This window comes from Festucalex cinctus, chromosome 11 (genome assembly GCF_051991245.1).
Source record: "Festucalex cinctus isolate MCC-2025b chromosome 11, RoL_Fcin_1.0, whole genome shotgun sequence".
NCBI classification, from domain to species: Eukaryota; Metazoa; Chordata; class Actinopteri; order Syngnathiformes; family Syngnathidae; genus Festucalex; species Festucalex cinctus.
This window is the reverse complement of record NC_135421.1, coordinates 29,315,316-29,335,551: the sequence shown is the minus strand read 5'-3', so window position 1 is coordinate 29,335,551 and position 20,236 is coordinate 29,315,316. Positions and strand designations below refer to the sequence as shown.

At 40.3% G+C, this 20,236-nt stretch overlaps 1 protein-coding gene across 1 annotated transcript; it reads right to left on the bottom strand.

The window, feature by feature from the left end:
- Positions 1-10,404: 10,404 nt before the first annotated feature.
- LOC144030975 (lanC-like protein 3) lies at positions 10,405-16,952 on the bottom strand. The gene is made up of 5 exons (XM_077537642.1): positions 16,129-16,952; positions 14,752-14,875; positions 13,105-13,302; positions 11,988-12,195; positions 10,405-11,885 (listed from the first exon to the last, which is right to left on the bottom strand). Exons 1-5 carry the CDS (start codon positions 16,669-16,671, stop codon positions 11,714-11,716), a joined length of 1,245 nt encoding a protein of 414 aa, XP_077393768.1. The 5' UTR covers positions 16,672-16,952; the 3' UTR covers positions 10,405-11,713.
- Between the last annotated feature and the right edge of the window lie 3,284 nt (positions 16,953-20,236).

Below are 20,236 nucleotides of genomic sequence, written 5' to 3'. Positions count from 1 at the left end.
AATCACATCCTAGAGAATTGAAAACACATTCAATCATGAGGTTGTTAAGACACATTTACTTCTGTAGCACTTAACCACAAACAAGTTGCGACATCCCCTGATCTAACCCTCCAACCGGGCAAGGAAAAACTTTCAGGGGTCATATTTTAACGAACCCCTCCTACAAAATTTATCCGACTGTCTTCAAACTTGGTGTGTTTCATCTTAAGATGTTTAAGATGCAAAGTAATCGAAAGTTTTTTATTTTGTAACACGCTGTTGCCATAGCAATGCATTGTTTGTCAAGTGCTGCTTTTTTTTTTTTATACACATGAAAACTCATGGAACTTTGCAAACACATCAGACTTGTCATGAACATGAATTTTCAGAGATTTATTGTGCAATTTGCAATAAATAGCGCCCTCTAGACCTTTTTATGAAGCATTTCCGATTGTATGATTATGCTAGACCTACAAAAGAGTATTATGTAGCCATTTGCCAAACCAAAGAGGAAGTCCGCTATTTTGATTTTATTTTGGGAATTATACATCATTTTTGGCCTTTTTCATTCAACTTTGCACAGACAAGGCATGGAAAAAACTAACATTTTAAATGGTCCTTGTTCCATGTAACAGTTGTCAAGTGCTGCTTTTTTTTTTTTTTATACACATGAAAACTCATGAAACTTTGCAAACACATCAGACTTGTCATGAACATGAATTTTCAGAGATTTATTGTGCAATTTGCAATAAATAGCGCCCTCTAGACATTTTTATGAAGCATTTCCGATTGTATGATTATGCTAGACCTACAAAAAAGTATTATGTAGCCATTTGCCAAACCAAAGAGGAAGTCCGCTATTTTGATTTTATTTTGGGAATTATACATCATTTTTGGCCTTTTTCATTCAACTTTGCACAGAAAAGGCATGGAAAAAACTAACATTTTAAATGGTCCTTGTTCCATGTAACAGTTGTCAAGTGCTGCTTTTTTTTTTTTTTATACACATGAAAACTCATGAAACTTTGCAAACACATCAGACTTGTCATGAACATGAATTTTCAGAGATTTATTGTGCAATTTGCAATAAATAGCGCCCTCTAGACATTTTTATGAAGCATTTCCGATTGTATGATTATGCTAGACCTACAAAAAAGTATTATGTAGCCATTTGCCAAACCAAAGAGGAAGTCCGCTATTTTGATTTTATTTTGGGAATTATACATAATTTTTGGCCTTCTTCATTAAACTTTGCACAGACAAGGCATGGAAAAAACTAACATTTTAAATGGTCCTTGTTCCATGTAACAGTACCCCAACGTGCCAGTACCCTGACGTGCAAGTAACCCAACGTTGTGCTCAATAGCGCCCTCTATGCATTTTTATGGAGCATTTCCAATTGTATGATTCAAGCGATACACAACTAAAGATGACTTGACCTAGATTTGTGAAAACTGGGAGGCATACCTATTAGCTTAAGACCTACAAAAAGTATTCTGTAGCCGTATGCTAAACCTAAAAGGAAGTCCGCCATTTTGAATTTATTTTGGGAATTGCGCACCATATTTTGCGTTTTGATTAAACTTTGCACACACAAGGCTTGTCAAAAACATTTTAGATGGTCCTTGTCCTATTTGACAGTACCCCAACGTGCCAGTACCCCGACGTGCAAGTACCCCAACGTGGCACGCCTTTGCTGTAGCGATGCATTGTTTGCAAAGAATTTTTTTTTTATATGATTCAGCTAGATGTGTGAATATTGGGAGGCATACCTATCAGCCGAATACCTCGATAAAGCATTCCATAGCAATGTGAACAAACACAAAAAGCATGGCAAAACATTTACAATTTAGACGGTTTCTTATGAAACAGTACCCTAACGTGCGAGTACCCCGACGTGCAAATACCCCAACGTGGCACGGGTTGCGAGGGCCCTTTATAGCTGCTCGCAGCTCTAGTTCTTATTATTATTCTTCTCCGCAAACAATCGCATTTTTGAGACGCTAAACGTGAACGAAAACTCACCAAACTTTACACGCACATCAGGCCTGGCGAAAAATTTGATATTTTAAAGTCGCCATACATGATAACAGAAAAATGGCTCCATAGCGCCACCTACATAGGTTAAACGGATCCCTGTCCCGCTACGATTGTCCTATGGCGACGAAAATTGTGTGGCACCCGTAGCACATCCAGATGAACAAAAACCTCTTTGATGTGTGTACCCTAAAATAGACAGAAAGTGAGGTATGATCATCTGACTGTCCAATTTTGGCCCAGTTTTGCACATTTACAGGGGTCATACTTTTGCCCGCTTCTCCTACACGGTTAACCCGATTAACTTCAAACTTGGGATGGACCATCTCAACACCTGGGACAACATCATTGTAAAAAATCTAAAGTTTTTGATATACTATATGACGTCGGCGACGCATCAAATTTAGAGTTTAAAAATCCTTACTTCATGAAGCATTGCCGGTTGTACGTTTAATCTAGAGCTACGAAAATTTGTACACATATGTAACAGGCTATGACCTACAAAAAACTCTTTTTGAACCATATGCTAAACCTCACAGGAAGTCCGCCATTTTGATTTATTTTGGAACGTGTTGCCATTTTTTTGGCCATTTCATCGGGGTCTTATTTTAACGAACTCCTCCTACAGTGTTTATCCGATCATCTTCAAACTTGGTGTGATTCATCTTAAGATGTTGAAGATGAAAAGTTATTGAAAGCTTTGTATTTCGTCGCACGCTGTTGTCATGGCATGCACTGTTTGCAAAGGAAAAAAAATATCCTTAAAGAAGCATTGCCAGTTGTACGAAGCAGCTAGAGCTACGAAAATTTGTAGACATATGTAACAGCCCAAGATGTACAAAAAAGTCTCTTGGTGCCCTGTGCTAAACCCAACAGGAAGTCCCCCAGGGGCCGGGCATCACATTTTAAGCTAAAAAACTCCTCTTTAACAAAGCATACCCGGCTGTACGTTTCACCTAGAGTTACCAAAATTTGTAGAGGTATATAACAGCCCTCGAGGTACAAAAAACTCTTTTTGAACCATATGCTAAACCTAACAGGATGTCCGCCATTTTTATTTACTTTGGAATGTGTTGCCATTTTTTGGGCCATTTCATAGGGGTCATATTTTAACGAACTCCTCCTACAGAGTTTATCCGATCATCTTCAAACTTGGTGTGACTCATCTTAAGATGTTGAGGATGAAAAGTTATTGAAAGCTCTTTATTTCGTCGCACGCTGTTGTCGTGGCATGCACTTTTTGCAAAGGAAAAAAATCCCTCTTAATGAAGCATTCCCAGTTGTACGAAGTAGCTAGAGCTACAAAAAATTGTAGACATATGTAACAGCCCACAGTGTACAAAAAAGTCTCTTGGTGCCATGTGCTAAACCCAACAGGAAGTCCCCCAGGGGCCGGGCATCACATTTTGAGCTAGAAAACTCCTCTTTAACGAAGCATTCCCGGTTGTACGTTTCACCTAGCGCGATGATAATTTGCAGGCATACATAAGAGCCCACGATGTACAAAAAAGTCTCTTGGAACCATGTGATAAACCAAACAGGAAGTCTGCCATTTTGATTTACGATGGGATTTGTTGCCATTTTTTGTGGCCTTTTTCAGTTGTCATATTTTAACGAACTCCTCGTACAAAGTTCATCCGACCGTCTTCAAACTTGGTGTGTTTCATCTTAAGATGTTTAAGATGCAAAGTTATCAAAAGTTTTTTATTTTGTCGCACGCTGCTGCTATAGCGATGCAGTTTGCCAAGTGAAGTGCTGCTTTGTTTTTTTATCTATACATGTGTGAAAACTTATGAAACTTTGCAAACACATCAGACTTGTCATGAACATGAATTTTTAGAGATTTATTGTGCAATTTGCAATAAATAGCGCCCTCTAGACATTTTTATGAAGTATTTCCGATTGTATGATTCTGCTAGATTTGTGAAAATTAGGACAGACCCCTATCAGCCTAATACCTACAAAAAAGTATTATGTAGCCATTTGCCAAACCAAAGAGGAAGTCCGCTATTTTGATTTTATTTTGGGAATTATACATAATTTTTGGCCTTTTTCATTAAACTTTGCACAGACAAGGCATGGAAAAAACTAACATTTTAAATGGTCCTTGTTCCATGTAACAGTACCCCAACGTGCCAGTACCCTGACGTGCAAGTAACCCAACGTTGTGCTCAATAGCGCCCTCTATGCATTTTTATGGAGCATTTCCAATTGTATGATTCAAGCGATACACAACTAAAGATGACTTGACCTAGATTTGTGAAAACTGGGAGGCATACCTATTAGCTTAAGACCTACAAAAAGTATTCTGTAGCCGTATGCTAAACCTAAAAGGAAGTCCGCCATTTTGAATTTATTTTGGGAATTGCACACCATATTTTGCGTTTTGATTCAACTTTGCACATACAAGGCTTGTCAAAAACATTTTAGATGGTCCTTGTCCTATTTGACAGTACCCCAACGTGCCAGTACCCCGACGTGCAAGTACCCCAACGTGGTCCGGGTTGCGAGGGCCCTTTATAGCTGCTCGCAGCTCTAGTTCTTCTTCTTCTTCTTCTTTGTTATTATTCTTTTCCGCAAACAACCACATTTTTGAGGCACTAAACATGAACGAAAACTCACCAAACTTTACACGCAGATCGGGTCTGGCGAAAAATTAGATATTTTAAAGTCGCCATACATGATAACAGAAAAATGGCTCTGTAGCGCCACCTACATAGGTTTAACGGATCCCTGTCCCGCTACGATTGTCCTATGGCTACGAAAATTGTGTGGCACCTGTAGCACATCCAGATGAACAAAAACCTCTTTGATATGTGTACCCTAAAATAGACAGGAAGTGAGGTATGAGTATTTGAATGTCCAATTTTGGCCCATTTTTGCACATTTACAGGGGTCATACTTTTGCCCGCTTCTCCTACACGGTTAACCCGATTGACTTCAAACTTGGGCTGTACCATCTCAACACCTGGGACAACATCATGGTAAAAAATCTAAAGTTTTTGACATACTATATGACGGTGGCGGGGCATCAAATTTACAGTTTCAAAATTCTTACTTAACGAAGCATTGCCGGTGGTACGTTTAATCTAGAGCCACGAAAATTGGTACACATATGTAACAGACTATGATCTACAAAAAAGCCTGTTGGTGCCATATGCTAAACCTAACAGGAAGTCCGCCAGAGGCGAGGCATCAAATTTTGTGTTTCAAAATTCTAACTTAATGAAGCATTCCCGGCTGTACATTTCACCTAGAGTTACCAATATTTGAAGACATATGTAACAGCCCTCAAGGTACAAAAAACTCTTTTTGAACCATATGCTAAACCGAACAGGAAGTCCGCCATTCTGATTTACTTTGGAACGTGTTGCCATTTTTTGGGCCATTTCATAGGGGTCTTATTTTAACGAACTCCTCCTACAGAGTTTATCCGATCATCTCCAAACTTGGTGTGATTCATCTTAAGATGTTGAAGATGAAAAGTTATTGAAAGCTTTTTATTTTGTCGCACGCTGTTGCCGTGGCATGCACAGTTTGCAAAGGAAAAAATTACTTCTTAATGAAGCATTCCCAGTTGTACGAAGCAGCTAGAGCTACGAAAATTTGGAGACAAATGTAACAGCCCACGATGTACAAAAAAGTCTCTTGGTGCCATGTGCTAAACCCAACAGGAAGTCCCGTAGGGGCCGGGCATCACATTTTGAGCTAAAAAACTCCTCTTTAACGAAGCATTCCCGGTTGTACGTTTCACCTAGCGCTATGATAATTTAGAGGCATACATAAGAGCCCACGATGTACAAAAAAGTCTCTTGGAACCATGTGCTAAACCAAACAGGAAGTCCGCCATTTTGATTTATGATGGGATTTGTAGACTTTTTTTGTGGCCTTTTTTAGGGGTCATATTTTAACTCCTCCTACAAAATTCATCCGACCGTGTTCAAACTTGGTGTGTTTCATCTTAAGATGTTTAAGATGCAAATTTATCGAAAGTTTTTTATTTTGTCGCACGCTGCTGCTATAGCGATGCATTGGTTGCCAAGTAAAGTGCTGCTTTGTTTTTTTTTATCTATACATGTGTGAAAACTCGTGAAACTTTGCACACACATCAGACTTGTCATTAACATGAATTTTTAGAGATTTCTTGTGCAATTTGCAATAAATCGCACCCTCTATACATTTTTTATGGAGCATTTCCGATTGGATGATTCAAGCGCGAAATAACTAAAGATGACTTGACTTGACCTAGATTTGTGAAAACTCAGAGGCATACCTATTATATTATTATTATTTTTTGTACCTTACAAGATTATCTCTTGTGCCACATTAAACCCATTTGCAGGCCTGAGCCAAACCACGGTCCATACATTTGATACCACTGCTTTATTTCAATGGTCAAGTACTTCATAACCACACCTACTTATGCTTGTCCTTGCATATATAGTAGACAACAAAGAGCTCTTTCAACAAAAGACATTTCCATCTACAAAGTCATACAAGGTAAGCACTCTATAAATTCTGCAATCACTACACTTCTATTCCTAAATTATCACTTCAAATACCAACAATGGTTAATACAGCTACAAATTTCTTGTATGTTTATGAAGTATGATACTGTATTTATTTCTACTCCTTTGCTTTTCTACAGAACATGCACAAATCAACAAGCAAATTCTCTTTTGATAAAGACCCTCTAATCATCTCCATACGCAAAGATTGCCAACTTTTTTCCGTAAGTATACAATACATAAACTAAACAGGACAACTTTCTCAATCATATACAGTATGCCATACATATATGTATTAAGTTCTCATTTATTAACAGGTTTGTTAAAGGCACCTTTAGTGTGTTTTTCTGTTTGTAATGTTTCTCCACGAGCACGTCTAGCCATTGATATCATGTAGAACACATATGCTAACCTTTTAGAGACAATTGAAGCTTACTTGCACAGTAGCCACTATCTTAACCACTTAATTCACATGTCTACTTGACAACTTATTACATGTAGTGAAATGGTACTTTGTGCGTCTTATGCTTTTTTCTGAACACTGCTTTTCAACTCTTTCCTTAAAACCAATACATGCGGCACTGTTATACTGTATAAATATATATGTCCGTGTGTATATATAACCATTTATGTACCTGTCGTATCCTTACTTTTATTCATCATTTCATCACACAATCCTAAAACATTGCTTTTTGACCCAGAGGATTCAACTATACCATTTTTGCGTGTCTTATTACTTACTAGCTATATTATTTATTAACGGGCAAAAACTATGAATATAAGATCACCGTCAAATATTACGTCTGTAATATCCATATACAGTGCATTACATAATATGCATTTGTATTAAGACACTACCATGCTAAAAATATGCACACGACTGTTCTGTAAACTACACCTAAGACAACCAAACTTCACAGATCTAACATGATTCTTCATTCTTTTTTGTTCTACAGATGTATCAAATGCTGCCACACAGACAGAAGAAGCCACTGAGGACATGCACGAAGACGATGATCACAATATAACAGGACAGGTTAACCCCCCTGAAGTTTTAGCCCGCAGGTCAAAGCGTCCTAGGACTAATTCATCCATGGAGGTTACATTATCCTAAGACAGACTATGTGCTAACCCAAACTCTTTGACCCCAAGGGATTCATCTGTCCCAGAAAACTTTTACACTAAAGAGTTTATCTGTCCTAGGGCGCTGTTAACCCCAGGTTAAAGTGTTATTTAATCTGTCCTGTTACAACAGCTATACATAAACAGCTGCATTCCTCTCCTGTTCCATCTCTCGCACTTCTTTCATCTCTTTTTCTCCTCTACTTATACCTATGCTTGCTCATGTGCTTTTTTCCCCTTTAGATGATGTCATTGGTTAGCCTGCTTCAAAGCTACATTTTTTCTTGAATAACTGTCACACATTTACTGTTTGCTGGACCCTACAAAACTGTCACAATACTTCACTATGTCATGAATACATATGTGTTGCACAGCGACACCACATTAAGAGTCATCAAAAAGCTTTTTATTTGATCACACACCATCTCTGTGCCATGCAATGTTTTCAAATAAACAGATGCTGGTTTTGAATATCAAACGAGCGACTTTTCATGAAACTTTGCACACACATCAGAAAGTCCACACTTTTGAATTTATTTTGGGAATTGTGCATCATTTTTGGCCTTTTACTGCACCTTTTTACACACAAGGCACGGCAAATGCATTTCTATTTTCCATGGTCCTTGTCTATTTAACAGTACCCCAACGTGCAAGTCCCCCGACTTGCATATACCCCAACGTGGCCCGGGTTGCGAGGGCCCTTTATAGCTGCTCGCAGCTCTAGTTATTATTATTATTATTATTATTATTATTATTCTCCGCAAACGATCACATTTTTGAGACACTAAACGTGACCGAAAACTCACCAAACTTTACACGCACATCAGGCCTGGCGAAAAATTTGATATTTTAAAGTCGCCATACATGATAACAGAAAAATGGCTCCTTAGCGCCCCCTACATAGGTTAAACGGATCCCTGTCCCGCTACGATTGTCCGACGGCTATGAAAATTGTGTGGCACCTGTAGCACATCCCAATGAACAAAAACCTCTTTGAAGTGTGTACCCTAAAATAGACAGAAAGTGAGGTATGAGTATTTAAATGTCCAATTTTTGCCAATTTTTGCACATTTACAGGGGTCATACTTTTGCCCGCTTCTCCTACACGGTTAACCCGATTGACTTCAAACTTGGGCTGTACCATCTCAACACCTGGGACAACATCATGGTAAAAAATCTAAAGTTTTTGACATACTATATGACGGTGGCGGGGCATCAAATTTACAGTTTCAAAATTCTTACTTAACAAAGCATTGCCGTGGTACGTTTAATTGAGAGCCACGAAAATTGGTACACATATGTAACAGACTATGATCTACAAAAAACTCTTTTTGAACCATATGCTAAACCTAACAGGAAGTCCGCCAGAGGCGAGGCATCAAATTTTGTGTTTCAAAATTCTTATTTAATGAAGCATTCCCGGCTGTACATTTCACCTAGAGTTACCAACATTTGAAGACATATGTAACAGCCCTCAAGGTACAAAAAACTCTTTTTGAACCATATGCTAAACCGAACAGGAAGTCCGCCATTTTGATTTACTTTGGAACGTGTTGCCATTTTTTGGGCCATTTCATAGGGGTCTTATTTTAACGAACTCCTCCTACAGAGTTTATCCGATCATCTCCAAACTTGGTGTGATTCATCTTAAAATGTTGAAGATGAAAAGTTATTGAAAGCTTTTTATTTCGTCGCACGCTGTTGCCGTGGCATGCACAGTTTGCAAAGGAAAAAATTCCCTCTTAATGAAGCATTCACAGTTGTACGAAGCAGCTAGAGCTACGAAAATTTGGAGACAAATTTAACAGCCCACAATGTACAAAAAAGTCTCTTGGTGCCATGTGCTAAACCCAACAGGAAGTCCCGTAAGGGCCGGTCATCACATTTTGAGGTAAAAAACTCCTCTTTAACGAAGCATTCCCGGTTGTACGTTTCACCTAGCGCTATGATAATTTAGAGGCATACATAAGAGCCCACGATGTACAAAATAGTCTCTTGGAACCATCTTCCAAAACAAACAGGAAGTCCGCCATTTTGATTTACGTTGGGATTTGTAGCCATTTTTTGTGGCCTTTTTTAGGGGTCATATTTTAACGAACTCCTCCTACAAAATTTATCCGACTGTCTTCAAACTTGGTGTGCTTCATCTTAAGATGTTTAAGATACAAAGTTATCGAAAGTTATTTATTTTGTCCCACGCCGTTTCATGGCGATGCATTGTTTGCCAAGTAAAATGCTGCTTTTTTTTTTGGTCTAAACATGTGCAAAAACTCATGAAACTTTACACACACATCAGGCTTGTCATAAGCATGAATATTTTAGAGATTTCTTATAAAATTTGCAATAAATGCTTCAATAGCACCCTCTAGACATTTTTATGAAGTCTTTCCGATTATATGATTCAGCTAGATGTGTGAATATTGGCAGGCATGCCTAATATATTCAAAAAGTATTCTATATAGCCATGTGCCAATCCATTTTGATTTTATTTTGTTAATTGTGCATCATCTTTGGCCTTTCCATGAAACTTTACAAACACAAAGCATGGCAAAAACGTTTAAAATTTAGATGGTTTCCTATTTGACAGTACCCCAACATGCCAGTACCCTGACGTGCAAGTACCCCAACGTGGCCCAGGTTGCGAGGGCCCTTTATAGCTGCTCGCAGCTCTAGTTTTCAAATGAATCTCTTTGGTGTTCACGTCTGATAATTTTTGAATTAGGAAGCCTTAAAATAAGTGACATGTGCACACTTGGTAAACGATGAGCCATTTAATACAGACTGAACATGCATGTCCACCTGTACACTTTATCAACAGTGTTGTTTTGATTTCTGTTGTGGGTTTAAAAAAAAAACACACACATACAAACACTCCAAACAGGCACAATAAGCATCAGAACACTTCGGTTACCTGAATTCACTGACCTTTTTTTTTTTATTACCAATTGTCATCACATATCAAGGGAGTACGATATATATATATTTTATTTATTTATTTTTTTACAAAGCATAAACTAACAAACACAGTCCACTACGGTCACCCTCAGAAATGTTTCTTCGTCTGTCAGATATCTTCACAGGAGTTGGACGGTACTTTTAAGGCCTCATTATCACAAGAAACAAACTCAAGCTACCGAATGGATAGTCTACAGTCATGACAATCTACAGAAAAGTGTCGTCTCGCAATGTGTGCTCGTAAAATCACGACACGAAACATGTCAAGTTAAAAAATAAAATTAAAATAATAAAATAAAAACACTTTCACAAACAGCTGCTACACTGTTGTCTTTGCTTCTTAAATCTACATCTTACAGAAGCACAAAATGAGACCACGTTTCACCACTGGGAAAAAAAAGGTCTTGAATTTGTTTAGCCTGGGTTGTTCGGGAGAGTCTTCGCCACAGATGCATGTACACAAACACTCCAACTATATTAAAAAAAAAAAAATCATTTGTAAGCCTTTTATTTTTAAATATATTTTAAGGCGAGTTTCAAAGTATGTTGCACTGTTTTAGGATCATAGTATGAAGTACAATAAAGGCAATTTTAAACACTATTAAATGTGATGGAGGTGGTTGACTTTTTTTTTTTTTTTATCTGCAATTCTTGGCAGATAATCATCATTTCCTTGTCACTATGTCAAGTGTGCATCTGCCTGCTTCTGTCTGTATTTATGACACAAAAAAAAAAAAAAAAGTTACTGATATTTCTGTGTGGACTGTGAAAGCGGGTCGAAAGGTTAATTAGACATCTGTCATCTGTGTTTTTTGATTTGTAGTTTTTACCTGAGCGCAATACACCTACTTCATGTGCTACATTTTGAGAACTGTTATTTTTTCGTATCCGAAACTTTTCCTCTGCTTGACCTGTATTTCGGACCGTAATCTGAAACGGGCAATGTGACGCTACAGTAAGTGGCATGAGTCCGGTATAGCTGAAAAGCTGAACTCATAAACACACATACAGTATAAAGCACAAGATGCACTTCAAAAACAAATACCGTCTTGTTGCCACCGCCTTAAGACAATTTCACCTTCAAGTATTGTATTCTTCCTGTGTCCCGCCCTTCACTCGAAGACGCTGAACAGCGGAAATTCGGCCTGTTCGGGTTGCAGCAGGTCCACCAGGAAGCAGACGGTCCCGGACAGGCCTTCGAACAGGCCACACACGCGGGCGAGCGAGCGCGAGCGCGAGCGCGAGCCCGCCTTGAATTCCTCCGTGAACAGGAACTCGGCAAACCTTTGCGGAAGCCAAAAGTTGATCAAGTATGTTGTCAACCAGAGACAAACATTTGTGAAAGCAGATTAAAGACACGGCTCTTGATTTGGATGTCGTGCTTGCCTCTGAGCTCGGTAGATGTATTTGGAGTAGCCGGTGAGGCGGTAGAGCAACAGGAAGACGTACGCGCTGCCGGCGACGCCGTGGCAGATGCCGGCTCCTTTCTTCAGCAGGCCTTTCTGCCACACCAGCTCGCCGCTGCGGATGCACGTGTCCAAATACTGCGGCTTCTTGTTAATCAAGTAGGCCTTGGCGAACAGATACGCCACACCTGCCGATTGAACGCATGCCAGAATTTCACAAGTGATCAATGAGCGGCGTTGGGAATAACTTTTTGTTTTTCATAAAAATCTAGCTGATTATTTTCTCCATATGTGAAACACCGTTATCGTTATTGTATGTTAAATGCGTTGCGCTTAAAGCTGTCAAATTATTACATTTTTTTAAATCAGATTAATCATAGAATTTTGATTAATTACGCTGAATCGCTTAATTAAAAAGGCTTTTTATCCAAAATTTTTGCCCACCAAATTTAAAGAGCACTTGTCATGTGTTCATTTTTCAACCTTTAATGTTATGTGGACGTCTTCAAAAATTTGTATCCACTGCACACACTCATGTAATAAAAAAATAAATACATAAACAAAAAAATAATAATTGTGTGCGCATTTATGGAATCTTGCTCATAGTCATTTCCTGAAATTGTTATTTGCCAGTTAGAATTGTTGTTGTCGCACTTTGTCACAATAAAGGTTGCCAACTGGAATGTATGGTGACTTTTATTTTGTAGGTGCCGCAGGAAGTTTGTCACGACATGTCTTCCTTGAACATGAACATGTTAGCATTTAGCAAGAGTCTGGATGGAATAAATATATTCACAAAACTCAATGAAAACACTCAGGACATAATTAGAATTTCTTCTTTAAAAAGTATGTATATATTTGATATGAAGCGAAAAAAAAAAAATAGTAGAACGTAATTTTGCCCGGTAACAAGTACTTCTATTTTGAAGCAATTCAATTACTAATTCGGTTGCTTTTTGGAGCAAGTAATGAGTAACTATAATAATGAGTACTGTATTAATAATGTAATAATGAGTACTATAATAAAATATAGTAATGATTTCCTTTTCTAAAGTAGCATTCCCAACACCGTACTACTCGATTGCATTGAAGAGTACCTGGAGCTCCGTGACACCAATGGACCAGTTCGTTCTCGCGCTCGATGATGGCGCCCAGCTCGGCGGGCCAGTTGCAGTTCTGCTCCTGGTTCAGGAGGAAATCGACGCTCTGCCACACCAGCTCCTTGTCGGCGCCACTCAGCAGGTCCTGGTAGCTCAGCAGCATCTGCAGTACCGACGACAAGCCGTGGGCGGCGCCTAGCGAGGGGGGGCAGAAGTGGAAGACATGCAAAACACAACCCAAAAAAAAATAAAAAATGGGCATGCGGGGATTTGGCATGCACTGAAAACCTGCAGCACGCAAGCATGTTAACAAAGGACTACTTAAGGTATGAGTGAAAGACGGGCTCGTTGTCACAAGCATACTGGACAGCCAGGCGAATTTATTTTGATAGTATTCCATGTCATTTCTTGTAATAAACTGTCACTATAGGCTATACCTAAAGTTGATTTTTTTGTAAAATGTGAGCAAGTTCCTGTCAGTGTTTTTTTTTTTTTTTCCCCGCCTATAGGTATCGGTACTCATGAAGGCGGCCATTTTATGATGATGAACTAAATTAGAAGAATAGAAAGTTGCAATTAATTTCATGCCGTTTTAAGGGAAATGTACAGTATATTGGGATCGGTCTTTCTTTAAAATTATCTGTCACATTTTGAGGGAAATTTGATGTCTTCCAGTCTCAGTCTTTTGTTGCCCAAATCCCATCTTTTTTTGGAACATGTTACAAGCATCAAATTCTAAATGAGTGAGTAGTTTTAGTTTAAAAAAAAATACTGACCAATATATTGTATTTCCACAATTTTTTCAGAGCGAAGTTTCTCACGGTGTATTGAAATAATAAAAGGTAGCCCTTTGTAGTTTTGCAAATAAGTGGCGATAGCGGACGATTCTGCAAAACCTTTTAACATGCACTGCCATACCGAATGAGGCGTCCTGTACGTCCTTCACATCCTGCAACTCAACCTCAGCATTTGGCAGCAGATGTGGACTGTGAAGTGCAGAATCATCCACTAAAGATGTACATTTTCCTTCCTGATTGACTTTGTAAACATGCAGGGGAAAGCACAGCTCTTTTAAAACAGTCTGTCAATTCCCTTCCGAATTTTACAAATCAAATCCATATTCCGCTTCAGTGCAGACATGCAGCAGGATCATAACCACAGCCAGGTCCGCAATCATTTTCTTGGGTTACAAAGACGTCGTCGGTGTGTCACTTGCTGTATAACCTCATGCAAGTGTGGCTTACTATGAACTGTGTTGGTGTGATAGTTACTGAGGTGATCAGCTCTCGTCATCTGATGCAAATCAAGGAGAGGAAAGTTAACTTCACACATGCTGACATGTTGACCTCGCTCTATTAATCGTCTTCCACCATATGATTATTTCAAACACAAATATAGGTTACAATTGTGACTTTTTCCGAATTTTATCTTCTTGTGCAATATTATTTGAAATATTAAAAACGGCAAAGTTTGTTTTATTTTCAAGGTTGTTTTTTTCTCCAAGAAAATACTAGTGCTTTCCATTTTGCCTCACTGTCTTCAAAACACAATTAGGCTAATTTAAAAAAATAAATAAAAAAATCAACAACAATTCCACAGAATCAATTTTAATGATGATTTCATTCAAATGTGAGTTGTTCTTACCAAGGTACTCGGTCCCATAGTAGGCGTACATGAGGGGGAAAGGCTTTCGCTTCTTCCTGGCGTACTGTTTCCCCGACTCGATGATGGCCTGGCAGATTGACTTGATTTGATCCTCGCTGAGAATCTGCAGAGTTAAACACATTTTATCATTTATTTCCGTATTTTGTGATCTTGGTGTTATTGCAGAAAAATATGTGAAGTTAATACTGCAAATTCAGGAAAGAATGCACTTACAGTAGAGTGCAGACTTTCACCAAGGCGGAAAAATCAATTGTGACTTGCATTTGTAGCTACTGACAAAAACTGTACACAAAAACAATAAAATGTATATTCCAAATATTACTAACTGCAGTAAGACCTATAGGAAACTGCAAATTTGAATCTTGAGAATAGACTTTCTAAGAATTTGTTATGTTCTGGAAATGGATCCCCAAAACGCAGACCCAAATAAGATTTGAACTTTTTATTTATATAACATCGAGAGTTGCAGAACAAACTTGACTAGACGAGAAACAACGAGAATGTATCAAGAATCATGAGACGCCGAGATAACCTGGGCTGTGGAGGTGCACAAAGGAACAGAGGTAATAATCCGACAAAAACACGCACTGCTCAGACAGGCTTATATAGACAGCGAATCGATCTGATTGGCTGTGGCTCGACATGTGGCCTGACATGGAATTATCGGATTGGCTGTCGACCAGATAAAGAGATGAAAGATTCTTGACATCACATAGCGTCTTACCAGTTGAAACTAGATGCTGGTTACATCAACTCAAAACAGACACTTGACCTCACGGTCATGACCCAAACATAACCCTTGCATGACCCTAGTCATGACAGAAGTAAAATCCACTCAAGTTGAGTGTAAACTTTTAGGTTCTAAAAAAAAATGTTCTTTTAACTCTTCTAAAGGGTTTAAATTGAATTCACGTGGGAGTTAAAAAGCTACCCTCACTAATAGTACATGTTCACGCCCTATAATAAAATCCCAGTGAAGTGGTTTCAGAGTTGCATGACGTTTCATTTGCGTTTAAATCGGGAGTTGGCGCCCCTTGTGGAGCCGAGAAGTTATGTCTTTTCAAAGTCGCAGTTAAAAATTCACCTGAGGTCAACATAAGATCCAGGAACGTTTCACTGGCCTCAGCATCAGAAGGAAAAAAAAATGACTGCAGTAACATTTCATTATGTTTTTTTCTCCTTTTGTGGCCCATGCAATGTATTTGTGTGCTTTAAAACTCAGTTTCATTTATTCATTGTAATTATTCTTTTCTGTTGTTGTATTCATATTTGCTTTCAATTCCAGAACATGCAGTCGAGTCCATACTTCCCATCGGTATATGTTGTGTAGGTAAACTGGCGTGCAAGTCATCTCACCTCAATGCCCAGCTTCTGTTTGAGCACCAGGGCGGCGCACAGGAAGCCCGCCCGGCCCACAAACAGCTCATCGGAGCCGCACTCCAGGAAACGGATGGGCGCGCACACCTCCCACAGGTTGCGGAATTTGGTCAGCGGCTTGACGAAGTCGGCCAGGCCCAGGGACTTGTAGATCATCGCGGCCGCGGCGTACACGCCGGCCCCGCCCAGCAGGAAGGCGGCGCGCATGCTCCTGTCCGGCTCGGCGTCCGCGTAGCGCAGCGACACGTCGATGATGCGCTTGGCCGCCTTCAGGTAGGCGTCGCGCCGCTCGGAGAACAGCGGACACTCACTGACGTGGTAAAGCATGTACGCCACGCCGGCCGGACCGTCGTACAGCCCGCCGTCGCAGCCGTCTACATCGCCGAGTGTGGGGACCCTTTTCACGATCCTGTCCACCGTGGCCACCACGGCCGGAACCACCGCTTCGGCCCCGTGGTCGGGCAGCAGCGCGCCCTTGCTGTAGTCCGAGAAGCAGTTGGCGAAGCAGCGCGTGTTCTCCATCCTCGGAGGAAGAGGCAGAAGACGGCGTGCTGGTACCGGAGGAGGATGTTTGCCTGCCTGAGGTATCCAAGGATGGGAGGAAGAGAGGTGGAGAAAATATTGGGCCAACCTCGGCAGCCCCGAGCTGATTGGTCGGCACCAGTGATGGCTGAGGCTCAGATTGGATGATGGGCCCGATTTGAATATTCACCCCCCAATTCACTGTTGAAATGAGAGCAGGTCGGCCACTTTATTAGGGACATAATGACAATCTCAGTGGCGTGCAGAGGGGAATTGATGGACTTTGATTCATTCTAAAAAAAAATATATATATATGTATATATATATATGTCGAAGAGGGTTGGGAGTGGGCCAAGATTTTGACCTTGTCAATGAATCACAGCTGGATGTGACTTCTTCATTAATGATTGTTGACCTTTAGCGGGTGAGGAGGCGAATGGGGGTGAATGACAAGTCAGTGTTGATTTTGTATTAATGTAGCCAATAAAAAATAATGTTAAAGACTTAAAATAATTACTTAAATTACTTACTTTGTTCTCAAAGGAAGTGTGCTGATTTTCTGAGTTCGTTATGCAACTCATCCCTTGAGGACAAACTATCGTTTGTGAGGGTGGAGGCGAGGGGCCAGTAGGCGCTCACCAACATCCTGTTTTGTCTTTTGAGCCAAGAAACGTTTTGAATTTGCCGTAAAAAAAAAAATCTTTTTTTTTTTGGATTGCATTCTACACACCAATAATAAAAATTTACTCTGTAAATCTCACATATTCAGAGGACAGAGGAATGAAATTACCACCCCAAACAGTTCAATTTCAGTTTAGAAAAACAACACAGAAACAGAAGGTATAACTTCAAAAAGTTTTTCTTTAATTTTTTTTAATTTCACATTAAGATGTGCAGTCTGACTACATATAAACAAAGCGCTACATATAAATTGGAGAAATGTAGCATACAATTGTCCCATCTAGCAGTTTCCACATTCCCAAGGTGAAGCTTTCCTGCATTTGCCACAGGTAAATTTGCGGCAGTGTACACAACGTTGAGTACTTTTGTTTTTATTGCAGAGTATGCCCACCTGGCACTGAGTCTTTTTGTGCTGAGAAACTCTCATCTCACGAAGCAGTTGTTTGCGCTCTTCCTCCTGTGTCTTTTGCTGCATGTGCCTGTTTTTGAGCTCCTCTGAAAGCTCCAGCATGAACAATCGGCGACTTTCTTTTGATCCTTGACATGATGTGTACAAAACATGTGCATTTGTGGCTGCCATGTCAAGCAGGTTGTAAAACACAGCCATGGGCCAATTTTTTGTTCCTGCACGCACAGAGTAATTGCGAAGTTTCTGATCCATGATGTCAACACCACATTTGAGATGGTTATAATCCACGACGGTGTTTGGTTTTTGTTTTCGGGTGTCCACAATTTCCAATTTCTGATGCATGGTGCTCAAAAGACACACAGATTTATTTATTTTTGACGCATACACAGTCAGCAAGGCTCTTCCAGATGTGAACACCTGTGTGGAGTGCAACTGGCGACCCGAGGTTTGCTTTGCAGATGGCGGTAGCTCCCGACGATTTTTGCTGATGGTGCCAAGCAGAGTTGTATTTCGTTGAAGGAGCCTGTTAGCCAATGACAGGGAGGTGAAGAAATTGTCCATAGTAACAGTCCTTCCCTGGTCCATGAATGGTTCCATCAATTTCAGAACAACATTCTCTGACAGCCTCTCTCCCGTTCGACGAGTGGGGTCTTTTCCCAAGTAAGGGAAGGCATTGCACATATATTTAGTGCCCAGATCTGCTGCAATCCAAAACTTGATTCCAAACTTGTCAGGCTTAGATGGAATGTATTGCAGAAAGGGGCAACGGACCTTTGATGGAAACAACTGCTCATCGACAGTAACATGCTGTCCCGGCCTGTAGGATGACATACAGTTGTGAACAAACCTCTGCCAGATGTCTGAAATTGCTGCAAATTTGTCATTCTGTATGCGTTCCTTGCGGGTGTCCTTGTTGTCAAAGCGAAGGTACCGCTTCATTTCAAAAAAGCGGTTACGAGACATTATGGGTTTGATGTCTGGGTTGCCAAAGTTATTGGCCCACATGTCTCGCATGGAACCAACGTAACCCATGGCAGCTCTTCGAAAAAGGATGGCGAGGAATGCCATCAGCTCGGAGATGCTCATCTGCCAGCTGGGGTTTGTTCTGCGGCCCTCGTGGACTGTGCATTCTCTGATGGTCAGCAACATGCTTGGATCCACCAAACACAGGAAACTTTGAAGGTGACTTGTGATTTTACGTCTTGCTGACTCTGTTGGCCCTCCAGAACCATTGAAGGCAGTTTGTGGGGTTTCAGGAGCAGTAAAGTCTCCAACTTCCCGGTGCAACCAAACAGTGCCATCTTTCCCCTTCTCTGTGGATCCAGGCATTGTACCAACATCACCAACTTTTTGTTTTTTGCTCCGAGAAGGCTTGACATGCACTGTGTATTCCTCTTCATCTGATGAGGTCTCAGTGTTTGAACTGTCTTGCTCAATCACATATTTGGCTACTTTTCTCCTGGTGCGCCTCTGGACTGGACGATTTACTGGTGCGCAAATACTCACATTCTCAGCTGAATCGCTCTCATCACTTGAAGAATCGGTGGCGTCATTTTTATTCTGAAATGCGATGCTACCAACATTTCCACCATCAGATTCACAGTCCGACATACTCTGCAGCATTGCTAAAGCTTGCTCAGCGGTGATCCTTTTTGCGTATGCCATCGTGCCGTCTGAATGAAGTCTGAGATTGTGTGCTGTGCTCTTACTCAAAATATAAGGGGGAGGGGAGGGGAGGGGCTAGTAGGTGCTCAACAGTTAAAAGGGTACTTATGATTACAAAGGAAGGCAGTTGATGTACAGTTGCGGGGGATAAGGTGCTCAACACGTTGAAAGGGTACTTAAGAATACAAAGGAAGGCAGTTAGAGAAGTACAGTTGCGGGGGATAAGGTTGGGGGGGGATACGGAGTGCAGACAAAAGTCTGCGTTTTGGGAGTGCCAGTGTAGCCCTTAAAAAGAATGAGTGAGTGGATATTTAAAGAAGACCAAAATATATTGCAACTTTAATGCAATACCAATTAAGTCAAACTGTTAAATTTTGATGACACTGAATCCATGAGGAGGAAGAAAAAAATAATACTCTGTTATTAATGACATACAAATTTGGCCCAAAATGAAACTAGACGATTTCAGAGAAATTGCATGTGAAATCATAAGAAACAGCACCATGTGGAATGATTTGGAATAGCGTTGAATGATATGAAATGATGAGGAACAAGCAGATAGCATTGACACAATAAATACATGCGATGCCATTCAAAGCTTACCAGCCATCAGCGGGTTACACGCCAGCCCACCAAAGATGTCCGCAGGCCTCTGCCAGGGTTGCAAGCGCAGAGAAACTTCCATTTGAACATCCGCCATGTTGACTGGAACCCAACTTTTACACAACTCACCCTTGGGTACACCAACCAGCAAGTCAGAGACCCCCCCCCGCATGATCACCCTCATGCCCCCTCACATCCCAGTCCATT

Coding starts and splice junctions, on each gene's coding strand:
- LOC144030975 (XM_077537642.1), bottom strand. CDS start 16,671: ATGGAGAACACGCGCTGCTTCGCCAACTGCTTCTCGGACTACAGCAAG. Junction 13,303..14,751: donor CTATGGGACCGAGTACCTTG/GTAAGAACAACT, acceptor CCCCCTCGCTAG/GCGCCGCCCACGGCTTGTCG. Junction 12,196..13,104: donor TTGGTGTCACGGAGCTCCAG/GTACTCTTCAAT, acceptor TTCAATCGGCAG/GTGTGGCGTATCTGTTCGCC.